At 47.8% G+C, this 13,368-nt stretch overlaps 1 protein-coding gene across 1 annotated transcript in view; it reads right to left on the bottom strand.

Moving 5' to 3' along the window:
* The window catches only part of SORL1 (sortilin-related receptor, L(DLR class) A repeats containing), a 184,301-nt gene that overhangs the window by 162,583 nt on the left and 8,350 nt on the right, over positions 1 to 13,368 (bottom strand). Inside the window, exon 2 of the mRNA XM_011964986.1 lies at positions 4,197 to 4,313. Coding sequence (XP_011820376.1) covers positions 4,197 to 4,286 — 90 coding nt within the window. The 5' untranslated portion in view covers positions 4,287 to 4,313. The remainder of the gene's footprint in view (positions 1 to 4,196; positions 4,314 to 13,368) is intronic.

Here is a 13,368-nt window from a genome sequence, read left to right as displayed (position 1 = left end):
GCAAGACACTGGACAAGTGCAGGTTCTGAGTCCAGAAGTCCAGGCACGACCTGAGATTCTTTTCTAACCAGCTCCCAGAAAATCCCCAAGGGCTGATCCACAGACCACAACCACACTTTGGGTAGCAAGGTTTAACAAGCACTATCTCAGTGACAGAGGAGGACAAGAGAAGGTACATCACCTGGCCCAAGGTCAGATTGCTAATGAATGGCACAGCCGGGATTCCAGGTGTTCTGATTTCAGAGCCTGTGCTCAGCCAGACATCGGCCTCCCGCTGTTAGTTAGCAAGACCTGACACTGTTTCCCAGTCAATCCTGAGGGGCACAATCATAATGTCACACTGCTCTAGGGACAAGGGCAGCGAGTCCTGTCATGCACAATATATTCCCTGGTTGACTCTTTGCTCTTTTTGTTTTTTTTGTTTGTTTGTTTTTGAGACAGGGTCTCACTCTGTCACCCAGCCTGGAGTACAGTGGCACAATCACAGCTCACTGCAACCTCCACCTCCCGGATTCAAGTGATTCTCCTACCTCAGCCTCCTGAGTAGCTGGCATGACAGGCTTGTGCCACCATGCCTGGCTAATTTTTTGTATTTTTAGTAGAGTCGGGGTTTCACCATGTTGGCCGGGCTGGTCTCGAACTCCTGGCCTCAAATGATCCACCCACCTCGGCCTTCCAAAGTGCTAGGATTACAGGCATGAGCCACACCTCACCCAGCCCCTGGTTGATTCTGATCTTCTGGTGGACTGTACCACTGAACAGCTCTTCAGCCAATTATGTTGCACCTGAGCACTTTGTAAACCTAGTACTTTGTAAAATACATCATGAGAGAGCAGAAACAAAGAGTTAGGAAAAGTTGAGATAAACATGTATTGTTTCTTTTGTCGATTTATCACAGGACAGACGGGTCCTGCAGGAGCCGTTCTCTTCATGGAACCACACTGGCTTCAACTTCATCAGTGGAAAATGATTCATTTTTCCCCCCCCTGTTTAAGAGCAAGGCTTTCTGGATTCCAGCTTCCAGAGCCATTCCTTTTTAGATACTGAATATGCATGACCTTGGCTGCTCACCAACACCCACACAGTTCCTGATTTGTTTAGGTTCTTTCCCTTCTGGACTGCTGATGGGACCTTACAAATCAAGCTCAGTCTTCTTTAAAGAGAATTTGGATTGTTATTACCCCAACTCCTGCCTCTGAGTCATCATTCTTTTCACATTAACTTTTTACATCAGGCATCTCAGTTGCATCTGACAATCCTTTAACACAGTTTGTATACAGAGGAAGGCCATTTCTGCCAACCCTACTTATTAACTCTGGCCATTGCGTTTCCTTCCCATTTAATCTATCTCCCATTTCTTTGAGACAGAGTTTTTGCTCTTCTTGCTCAGGCTGGAGTGCAACGGCGCAATCTCAGCTCACCGCAACCTCCACCTCCCAGGTACAGGTGATTCTCCTGCCTCAGCCTCCCGAGTAGCTGGAATTACAGGCATGCACCACCAAGCCCAGCTAATTTTGCATTTTTAGTAGAGATGGGGTTTCTCCATGTTGGTCAGGCTGGTCTCAAACTCCCGACCTCAGGTGATCTGTCTACCTCGGCTCTATCTCCCATTTCATTCCACAATAGTGTATCCCACTTCAAATGTTCAATGGGCTGTTAGTCAGACACACCTAGATATACAGAGAGAGCAAGAGTTGGGTTTCAATCGACTGGCAATACTCAGGTGACAAACCATCCTGGTTCACTCAGAACTAAGGGAGGATCCCAGGATGTGGGGCTTTCAGTGCTAAAACCCAGACAAGTTGGTCACCTTACTAACACCACATCTTTGCACACTAAGCACATGACTGGGCCTTGAGTCTCATCAGCCCCAACTTTCCCACTGACACGCTGAGTGACCTCATGCAAGTCTCTTTAGAACTGTTGGCTCCTGTTTGTTCAGCAAAACTGTAAAACAATGCTTAAGGTCTTTGCCTACCTCACAAAAAAATGGTGTCTGGATTAAGAGTTTTTTTAAATACATAAAAATTCCAAGAAGGATTTCTCAACACAATACAGCACAGTACATCTATCTCCTGTGCCCAGGAGGGATGCCCATGGGTAGTGACCACACACAGGTGCCTATGAAGAGTTTCATGGGCCCAAAGGCCTTCTTTTCTATTTTTTGTTTTATTTTTTCTAGAGAGAGGGTCTCGCTGTCACTCAGGCTGAAGTACAGTAGCACGACGATAGGTCACCGCAGCTTCAAACTCCTTGGCTCAAAGGATCCTCCCGCCTTAGCCTGCTGAGTAGCTGGGGCTACAGGAGCAGGCCACCACACCCAGCCACCAAAGGCATTCAGACACAGCTGTCTGTGGTGGCCACAGCTGTAACCTGCAAAACCTAATCACATTTATAAACGGGCCAAAGTCATTGCCCCAAACAAGTCTAGCCCTGCCCCAGAGCACTACACCCAGACTGGCCTTCAGCAGCGGTGGTCTCCCACACACATGGCTCAGAACCCACCCTGGGCAGAGCCAGGCATCCTGACAGCCAGCCCTTCGGTCTCCCCTGTCTGTGGCTGCCCTCATTCAACTCCCTGGAAACAGTCCCCTGAGACAACTTCCCATCGCCTGCTTCTCAACACACCCAACCCAGACGGCGGATACACAGAGAGGCACCTCGCAGAGACCAAATCCGCATCTGAGAATTATAAATGTATCCCTAAGGCTGACGTGAAAGTGCTGGCAAATTCATCAGAAGGTTCCCCCGGCCAGAATGCAGGGTGACCGAAGCTGTAAAGCATGGTGTTCCATCCACAGCCTCGCACTGCCACAGCATCGGATCCCAGGTTGAGGCAGGGTCTGCTCCTTTTTTCCCACAAGGAGGAATCCGGAGCACAGGCCGCAGACCTGGGACCAGCCGTGGGGCCAGCTTTGGCCCTTACGTGTGTTTTACTTGGCTCGCGCGGTGTTTGTAGAAACTATACACTGGCTGCCAACTTGTAAGACTCAGCAGTTTTCACATGAAACTCCAGACCTCAGGGTTCCTCTGGAAAACCAGAAGATCTGGCAACACTGGGCCCTGCATTCTGCACGGCAACCAGAGCCTGCAGCTGATGAGCAACGCTCCTCAGAAGCACGCTTCTCCAGGTCCTCAAAGGCCCTTCCCCTTCCCCACGTCTCTCCAACACGGGAACCGAGTATCCATTACTACGTTCAAATTTAGATACGGGAGAATGCTTCTTGAATCTGCATCTCCATCAAAAGTAGAAATGACATATATTGTCCAAGAAGGCCACAGACTTCAAGAAAAATGGGAGAAACCATATTTCTTTGAGGAGGTACAGTTGTTATGGCCAGGCATGGTGGCTCACACCTGTAGTCTCAACACTTTGGGAGGCCGAGGCAGGCGGATCGTTTGAGCCCAGGGGTTCAAGACCAGCCTAGGCAACATGGCATAAACCCCAACCCTACCAAAAAATATATATATAAGTACAAAAATTAGCCAGCCATGCTGGTGTGCACCTGTAGTTCCTGCTACTCGGGAGGCTGAATGGGTGGGAGGATGGCTTGAGCCCAGGAGGCGAAGGTTGCAGTGAGCCAAGATCACACCACTGTACCCCAACCTGGGCAACAGAGTCAGATCCCAACTCCAAAAAAAAAAGAGTGTTGTAAACTTGAAGGGGTTTCACTCCTATCCTTTACCTGCCTGGCCTCCCATAGGCCTTTGAGTTTGTAACCCTTGGCATCTTGTGTCTTCAAAGTACCTAACCTACTAAACATCATAAATACCCAGCTATAGAAATTAAGAATATTAGAGAATCAGTTTCAACAGCTCATCCCACTACAATGGGTTAGAAGAAACCAGCATATGGGAAAGGCCAATTTGATTCCATCTGGCTCAGCTGTGGGCAGGCAGGTCTGCCCAGGAAGGCACTCTGGTATTTTCTCGGGCAGATGCAACAATCCAGTCCATATGCTATTACTTCCCAAAGGTAATCACACATTGCATGGATCTGTTTGCAACACTGACTGCACCTCCCTGTGTTCAGCAAACAAGGGATATATCATTTTCTAGATTATCTTCTCTGTCATACAATTCATTCCTTCCATGTTCCAATTACCCACTACTTTTTCTGGTATGATAATCCCAGTGGATCAGAGAAGGGCATGCTGATGGCACCAAGGTGTGCCCAGAGCCAACACAATACTTACATCACTGCTCTTGGGCCTCGTCAACGCCAGGCTATCTCGGGCCAAGGCCACGATCACGTTGCTTTTCTCTCCGGCCCAGTGCACCACCATCTGATTGTGGGAATCATTCAGACTAACCTGAAAGAAATCAATATAGGAATTAGGATCCATAATAAGTGATGGCCACAAACATTCTAAATCAAGACTCCTTCCTCCTTTGTCAAGCAGAAACGATTAAGATTCTGACATCTAAAGCATTTGGGCCAAGGGGGCCTCTTCCCCTCCCACCTCATGCATATTCTGTCACACTCAGCTTCCCCACAAAGAAATATGAGTCCCCTGCTATTTTGGATGTAAACAGATTTTGTAGAAAGGCTTCTTGGGCTCTCATTGGCATAACCAATTCCTTTGATTATTTTCATCCTTTATGATACCAATCTCGGGTTACTCTGATCCTTACTCCATGTATGACATGCACTGGTAAGATTTTAAACCAAAGCATGGAAACACTGCCCTTCCTCAGAAAAAATTCATGGGCCAGAAAGACCACATGCTTTTCAAACTTCTTTTCAGACTATGTTTTCTCTGGCTCGGTGGTACCGTCATTCACTTTCAGCTGGTAATGAGAAATGAGAGAAGTAGCCTTGTGAAGCTTCTCAAAATCGCTTCTGAAGTATCTCAAATAAGGAAATATTTTAGTTCTCAGACTTTCAGATTTTGTAAACCAATGAAATAAAAATGAGGAAGGCCAACAGAGGACTGGTTGGCAACTTCTATTCCGCCAAGTAAGGACGTCACAAAAACAGGACTAGCTATTCTGTCAATCTCTTTCCTCTGCTTCCTGAGGACACTGCAGACTCTGGTCCAGGCTGTGGGGCAGAAGGTGTGGCCTGGGACTGAGTTCCAGCAGGTGGAATGTGAGAGAAGTCATCAGGGCCACTATCAGCCTGGTCCCCATCCAGTCCTGTTTTCTTTCCCCACCCACAGGCCGCATTCAGAGGACTCCAAAGCCCCAGAGGAGGGCAGAGCCGAAGACAGAAGGAGCCTGCATCCCCAAGGAAAAGATCTCCGCTAATCAGTAGCATTCATCCTGAACTTCTCATAACCCGGAGCCTCAACTCAGCCACACTGCTGAGCCTGTGGGATTTGTCTGTTATGCAGCTCACCTTACAGGGCAATTTGACCACTATCTAGAGTCGCTGTCATTTTTTTTTAAAGATGTATTAACACTGAAAACTGAGGGAGGATGCCATCTCAGAATAAAGAACGGTTGTTTCGCTGTATGGAAAACTACATTGCTTTTATTTTCTTACTTCACCATTGGCTGTTGGACACCTGTCTGAGGACTGGCATTTGAACACCTGAACCATACATTCCACCCACTCTGTGGAAAGCGAAGTCATGACAGGAATAACAATAATTCTGAGGGCTGGTCAGGCTCAGTGGCTCACGGCTGTAATCCCAGCACTTTGGGAGGCCAAGGTGGGCAGATCACCTGAGGTCAGGAGTTCAAGACTCACCTGGCCAATACGGTGAAACCCCGTCTCTACTAAAAATACAAAAATTAGCCAGGCATGGTGGCAGGCACCTGTAGTCCCAGCTACTCGGGAGGCTGAGGCAGAAGAATCGCTTGAGCCCAGGAGGCGGAGGTTGCAGTGAGCCGAGATCGAGCCACCACACTCCAATCTGGGCGACAGAGCGAGACTCAGTCTCAAAAAAAAATTCTGAGAGGGGGTCCAACACTCAGAAGCAGGACAACACCCTGAAACCAGGAGCACAGGCTGCCTCTCCTGCTGAGCGATGTCTGAGAGAAGCCCATTCCACCAGCCTCCTCAACCTCAGCTGTCTCAGGCACACATGGAAGGAAATCAAGCTTCTGGGACTCCAGCCCACACAGTCCACCCCACCCATGAGTAAGGCTTAGACTGAAGACAGTTCAAGCCTTGGCCAACCTGCCCTCCAAGCTGTCTTCTCACCAAGGCTCTGCAGCAGAAAACCCACAGCTCCTTTCTCCTTCTCTAGCTTCCTCTCCCCAGCACTCTCGAACTTTCCCCACCCACTCCTAGAGGTGCTCTCAGATGTTATCAGGGAGAAGAGAAACACCTGTACCACATACTTGGCTGGCAGAAGGACACAGCAGCTAATCCTTAACGACGCTACTTGGGGTTTTAAATACCTGCATTTAATTTGATCCAGGATCAAACTCTTTTTGAAAAAATTTGAAAATTTTACTTTTAAACTCTTACTTTAAAGAGAAGGACCTAGGAAAATACGTCCTTCCAAAATGTCTCTTCTCATTCCCAGATAGATAAGTCCAGGCAAGCACTAACTGAGAAGTGCAAATAAGAAATAGAAGTAAATAAAGTATTTAACCCAGAATGCTACAAAGAGAAAGCAGCTAAAGGAATCTCCTCCGGTCACTGAAGCCTTCGCTTTTCCTCCTCTCTCCAGCTCAATCCTCTGGATGCATCTGGAGATCAGAAACTCACAACACAGGTGCCCTGGGAAACCCAGGTAAAGGTTTCCTCCCCTCCCAAAACATCTGCACTCTTGAACCAGAGTGGGGATAGAAAACTATGCAAATGTCAATAAAATAAAGGACTAGGAACCTAGAAAAAAAATCACCCATGTTCCCCTGGGGTCTGGGATAAAAAGTCCTCAAATATTCAACTTGGGCATCCTTAAAGATGACGTCAAAATGCTCCCTCTGGCAGGTAACACTCAGATAATGCTTTGAGTAGGTTGCAAAGCTTTCCGTGATCAGAGGGGGCAAAAGGTCTGAAGACAACTTGCTGAAATCGATCTACTCAGAGGACAGGAGGCCTCCTCACCAATTCCAAGGCCGGTGAAAGGTGAGAAGAGCACCAAGGGCAAGCCTCAAAACATCCAAGGGCTTTTCTACAAAGAAAACCTCTAGAAGGCAAGCCTGGTACAACACCTGTTTGTTTCTTTCTTTGTTTCTTTCTCTTTTTTTGTTCTAGAAAAGCCTTTTTTATTAGATGTGCCTTTGACTCGTAAGAGCAGACTGAAAAGGGGCAGCCCAGTAGGGGGATAAAATCCCTGGCAAGAAATGACTTGTACGAGGGCCACCAGGCACTCGCAGGAACAGCTCAGCTCCTTCGCTTGGCGAGATGTCAGGCACATCCTGGTCATGAGAATAACTCCCTGGTGAGTCACAGCTGATCCCCAAGGCAGCCCAGGTGCCCATCCCCCCACAGCAGACCTAGTGGTAGGAATCAGGAATGATGCCCGCAGCACAGGGGAGCCAGCAGGCAGGCTGGCGGGAAGTAAATTTTATTATCACCAAGACAGGCATTCTGCCCTCCGGCCTCACCTTCCTCCTCTGTCTCCACCGTGCCCCCATCCTCACCCACAAGGGAAAGAAAAGAAGTCATCAAAGCAGGCTTTTCCCGGCTGGTTCTCCATGGCATGTGGCCAAGACACCAGCAGCCCAGGGCAGCCCCCAGCAATCAAAAACAACCTACAGGTCCTTAGATCCCTTTACTTAACCAGTGGCTTCCAGTTTGTTTGGTTCCTTTTCCATCCATCCCCAAGGATCTCCCCGTGATGTCCCCTTTCCTCCTCCGCAAGCCTTTTTCCATTGCCAATCCCCCACGCAGGTCCCACACCCAGAAGACACTGGCCTGGGAGTGGGCGGGAGGGTGGCCTTCCCAGGAACATAACCTTGACGTGCAATCAGCTGTAACCACAACCCCGGGGTGTGAACAACCTTCCCTCTCCCCTCTCTAGCTCACAGGGCATAGCTGGAGCTTGATAAATGAGACGCAATTAATTGGAACTGTTAAGGCAGCAGGGAGGGGCTGAGTGCCTCCCCTCAGAAAGCAAACAGAGAAAAATTACAGGCCACAGAAACCTCTGAACACACAAACTGCATCATAAACAACAAACAGCATCTGGCTCATTGGCAGGTCATTAAGAGTCAAGATAACTCCCCCCACCCCACCCCCCCAAGATCACCTGGCCTAGGGGGGTCCCATGCCCCAACAAAGGTCAGAATCACCTGAGAGGCCCCACTCCACGCCTACCGGCTCTGTCGCCCTCTGCCTGGAGCCCAGGAATCAATCTTTTTTAAAAGACACACCCAGCCGGGTGTGGCGGCTCACGCCTGTAATCCCAGCACTCTGGGAGGCCAAGGCAGGTGGATCACGAGGTCAGGTGATGGAGACCATCCTGGCTAACACAGCAAAACCCCGTCTCTACTAAACATACAAAAAATTAGCCAGGCATGGTGGCAAGGGCCTGTAGTCCCAGCTACTCGGGAGGCTGAGGCAGGAGAATTGCTTGAATCTGGGAGGCGGAGGTTGCAGTGAGCCGAGATCGTGCCACTGCACTCCAGCCTGGGTGACAGAGAAAGACTCCGTCTCAAAAAAAAAAAAAAAAAAAGAAAAGAAAAGAAGACACACCCCAACCCCAGGTATTTCTAAGGCAGCTTCTTTGGGAAACAATGAATCTAGCTGATTCCCCTGCCTCCCAGCAGGAGCTGGAACTAAATGACGGTAACTAGAAAGATATACCATTTTATGGGGATTTGGGATGGTCATTAAGACTCTAGGACACACTGATGATATATGCTACAATGTGGATGAACCTCACAAACAATATGCTAAGTGAAAGAAGCCAGATACAAAAGATCACATATTGCATGATACCATTTATATGAAATGTCTCGAATAGGTAAATCCATAGGGACAGAAAGCAGATGAGTGGTTACCAGGGGCTGGCAGATTGCAGAGGAGGGAATCACTGCTTAATGGGTAAGGAGTTTCATTTCAGAGCAATGGAAATGTTTTGGAAATCATAGTGGCACAACATCATGATGATATTAAATCCACTGAACTGTTCACTTTAAAATGGCTAATTTTATATAATGTGAAATACACCTAAATGTTTTTAAGGCCTCTAGGACCTGCAGAGAACATTATATTTCTCAAGTGCTAATCAAGAACCGAGGAGCTTCCACTCTTAAGAAGTGCTCCTTTTATCTCATCTCGAGCCCTCATGCTACCAAAATATGCAGCTAGAATGAGTCATACAGGAGGCAGGCTGGGGACTGGGTCTCTGGCCAAACCAATCCTTCAAAGTGCTGTCAGTGGCATCTGCAGAGCCACAGCATCCGCACGGGCCTCCCTGTCTCCAGCTGGAGAAACGGCTGCAGGCCCAAGGCTAGTATCCACCGCCAGTTCACAACAGTGGATGCCACCCACACCTTGACTCGCCTCGGCATCTTCATCAAACAAGTCCATATCACCCCACACATGTTGTCCCTCAGCCCCCCGCGTGCCCTGGCAACCCAGAGAGGTGAAATGATTCACCTCCTATTATTCAGAGTAAGGGGAAGGACCTGCTACCACCCAGTCCTCAAGTTCTGGGTTGTTACAAGTAGAGGGGAGGAAGTCAATGGCTTGGATGAAGGGACTGATTACTCATGTGTTCACTTGTGGATGAAGTAGGCACTGAGGTCTGCTAGGTGCCAGGCACCCTTTAGGCTCTTTAATCATTTCTTACCTGTGCACTCACACAGAGCACTTCTGGGGAAAATTAGGGTTGCAAGTCTAAGCCAATGATAAGAAGTTTCCTATAAAACCACCAACATCTGCATAGCTGTTGAGCCTTATGCAGAAGGTGGGTCCCCTGAATAGAATGGGTCACAGGTACCCTTCTCTACATCTCCTCTTTCAAATTGGTCAAACCCAAAGATCAGGATGTCCTAGACTCCCACAGCTTGCAGTCCTCACAACTCCTACACAGCTTTCTCCCAGAACACGGTACGAGGAGGACAAACAAGGCAGTCTGATTCATTTCTCTGCTTCACTAGCAGTGGAATACAAAGAGGCACTTTTAAAATTCTACAATATAGCATAAAACAAATATCCTGTCCTTCAACTGTGAGGACAGAAGGAGCCAGGCACTCCCCGAACTATACGACAAAACTGAGGAAGCCAGAGACAGCCTCCTGAGGTCCAAGGAGAACAAGGTTTTCCCAAACCGTCCCTTTGCACGGCCTAAATGCTAGGTATGCAAATTGCCTCTCACTGTCCCCTTTCAAGACTGTGTTCTCACTATATTTAGCAAGCTGATTATCCTCCCTGGACTCCTCACCTCAGAAGAAGAGCTGAAATCTAGTTTACAAGCACGCCCGGAAGAGAGGCCCAGTTCATGGAATCTCAGCTCACTCACTTGACTTTTGAGTTCGCTCAAGATGCTTCACCCACAGAACTCCTGAACTACTTTGCTGATGAATTCAGGCTGCCCATTTTCCAGATGAGGAAACACGGAGAGCGACCTTGGACTAGAACTTAGCATTCACTACTATCTCCTTCACTGGAGCCATGACCACTCTACAGAGAAAAACACACACATGCCCTTTCCTTTCTCTTTGCTAAAAGGATGATAATCATAATCTCACTGCCTTAGAATATCAGTTTAGAGAACTTATTTCCCTTTCTGATTGATCCTTGGCAGGGAGAACCTATCTACTGTTTACCTCTGTGTGCCACTCTGTCCTGGTGAACCCACTTTGTCAATGAGCGAATGTGCTTTGCTGTTTTGGGAGGGGCTCCCTACTAAAAAGAAACCGTGGAAAATTCTCTTTCTCATGAACATAATATCACCCCTTAATTTACCAGTTGGTAAAAAAAGAAAAAAAAAATGAGGAAAATATCAAAGCCAGAAAGAATCTCAGAGAACATCTAAACCAAATGCTACATTTTGCAAATGAGATTAAGCTCAGAGACAGACTTTAAGGCAATGTGGTGGTCCTCACTGCCTTAAAACACAGGTCCCCAGTGCAGGAAACACAGTCAGAGCGAGCACAGCAAGCACCCCCTCCAGACTGCATACCCTAAGCCAGGACTTGCCTTATGTGAGGATTCCGCTGTGAGCCCAAAGCCATTTCTCACAGCTCTTCAGGATGGTTCCAGACCCCCGACTTTCCCTCTGCAGCTCACTATAAATAGCCTCTCACCTTGTTCAGTCAATAAGTATTTATCAAGCACTTACCATATACCAGATGCTATACTAGGTGTTAGTAAAATGGCAGACTCACATCTGTAATCCCAGCACTTTGGGAGGCCAAGGCAGGCAGATCCCTCGAGCCCAGGAGTTCGAGACCAGCCTAGGCAACATGGCAAAACCCCATCTCTACAAAAAATACAAAAATTAGACAGGCATGGTGGCGCATGCCCGTAGTCCCAGCTACTAGGGAATCTGAGGTGGGAGGATCACTTGTGCGCAAGAGGTCGAGGCTGCAGTGAGCTATGATCATGCCACTGCATGAGGGCCCACCCATTGATTCACCCCCACATTTATTTCACATAAGATTCACCCTAGCCATCTTCCCCCAGGGTTTCTACTCAACAGTGGCAGCCTGGGCGACAGAGCTAGACCCTGTCTCAAAAAATAAAAAAGAAAGAAAAATAACACGCTTCTAGGTCCTGCCTCACATCTCTGACTTTAGTAGGGAAAACACGCATTAAACAATGAATTCCAGGAATGATGATTGAATTACTGTTGTTACACAGGGGACCTAACCTCATGTTGAGGAGACAGTGAGGCTTCACGGAAGACCTGACCTATGTACTGACACCATAAGGATGAAGAGAGAGGAGTTAGGGAAAAGGGGATGGAGAAGTGAGGCAGAGAACAGAGACCCAGACCTAAGGCAGGGCAGAGCAAAAGCCAGGAATGAGAAGGGCCTTGATACTTGCTGTGTTTGAAAAATTACAAGATCAGTGTGGCCAGGAGAAAGTGGAATTATATGAGATCTCCAGGTTTTAAAGGTGGAGAAAAAAAGCACTGCAAAAAAGCTGTGGATCCCCGCCTGAGATCAAAAATTTCACTAGATTAGTTAGGATAGACAATTGTGTCCGCGTAAATCTGAAACAAGTTAGCAGGTTGGTTTGAGTCTTGATCTCTCCGGTTTACCACCTGTCTTAACTATGGGTAAGTCACTTCACCTTTTCGAGCCTCAAGATACTCATCTCTGAAATGAGATGAATAATCATTCTTATCTTCCCCATTTTTCAAGATTGTCGTAAGAATCAAATGAGATGCAACCCATGGATGTCATTTCATAAACTCCGACGCACTAAAACATCATTTCTTTTCATTACCAAATGCCTCTCAACCAAAATAAGCCGTTTCTCACAAAACGGCTCCACATAAAACATTAACATTAGCGTAAGGCCTAAGAGCAAGCGATGACATATATAAAATGACAAAATGCTGCACGCCTGAGTCAAGCTAGGAGCTCCCGCCTAACTGAAACTCACAGGCAGTTTTCTCCTTGATTCCCAGCCGAACTCCGAAACCTGGGGAAACCCAACCTCCAGGTCCCAAGGCTCCAGCCCAGAGGTGACACTGTTTTCTAGCGCTTTCCTAACCCCAAGAGAAAAGCATTTAAACATTACAACCCAGAACTGAAGGCCTCTATACCCTACCAGTGGCTTCTTCACCACCCTGTGAGAGAAGCTATAAACAAGACTAATGGAGAAGGGGGAGTGCATTAAACCCAATGGCTCTGCCAATTTCTCAGTAATATGAGATGCCCTCTGGGCTACCAGGAGGTGAGGCAACAGGCGGACGTCCCACAGGCTCTGATCTGCTAGCTAAACTCCCCCAGCTCTGTTTAGATAGCTCTTTCACCTCTAGCCAACTTCCACATCCACTCCTTCATTTCTCTCCTCTAGAGATTGAAGGCCTTGTTTCTGCAGTAACTGTCGCCACCCCCACCCCACCCATCACCACCACCACCAACAGCACACCTTGCCAAATTCAGCAAACCACGTGCACAGTTAGCTGCAGATTTTTTTTTAACCACTCAGTGAGAGAATTTCAGGGAACGAAATATACAAAGATGAGGTAAGTCATAGGTACAGAGTCTCAGGTTACTCAATTAATTGAGCACAGATTTAAAACATGCAAGTCCTTCCAAATACTCCCGGTTTCACAGGACACTCACCCCATTCTGCTGTGTCCTCACTCCCTGCCATCTCGGGCTCCTTGGCTGAGATCCCTGGGCAGCCAGCACTGGCCTTTCTTCCCAAGTCCCTGGGGCAGAGACACGTGGATCTGTCTCGCATGTGTCTCCTGGGCTAATAGAGAAAAGGGGTCCTTAACTATCTGGGACCCTAACCCTATAGCTTGCTATCTCACAGGTACCTATTAAAGTCTT

This window comes from Mandrillus leucophaeus, unplaced genomic scaffold (assembly GCF_000951045.1).
Source record: "Mandrillus leucophaeus isolate KB7577 unplaced genomic scaffold, Mleu.le_1.0 Scaffold71, whole genome shotgun sequence".
Taxonomy (NCBI): domain Eukaryota; kingdom Metazoa; phylum Chordata; class Mammalia; order Primates; family Cercopithecidae; genus Mandrillus; species Mandrillus leucophaeus.
Note: the sequence above shows the minus strand (reverse complement) of the source record. Positions and strands in the feature narration are given on the sequence as shown.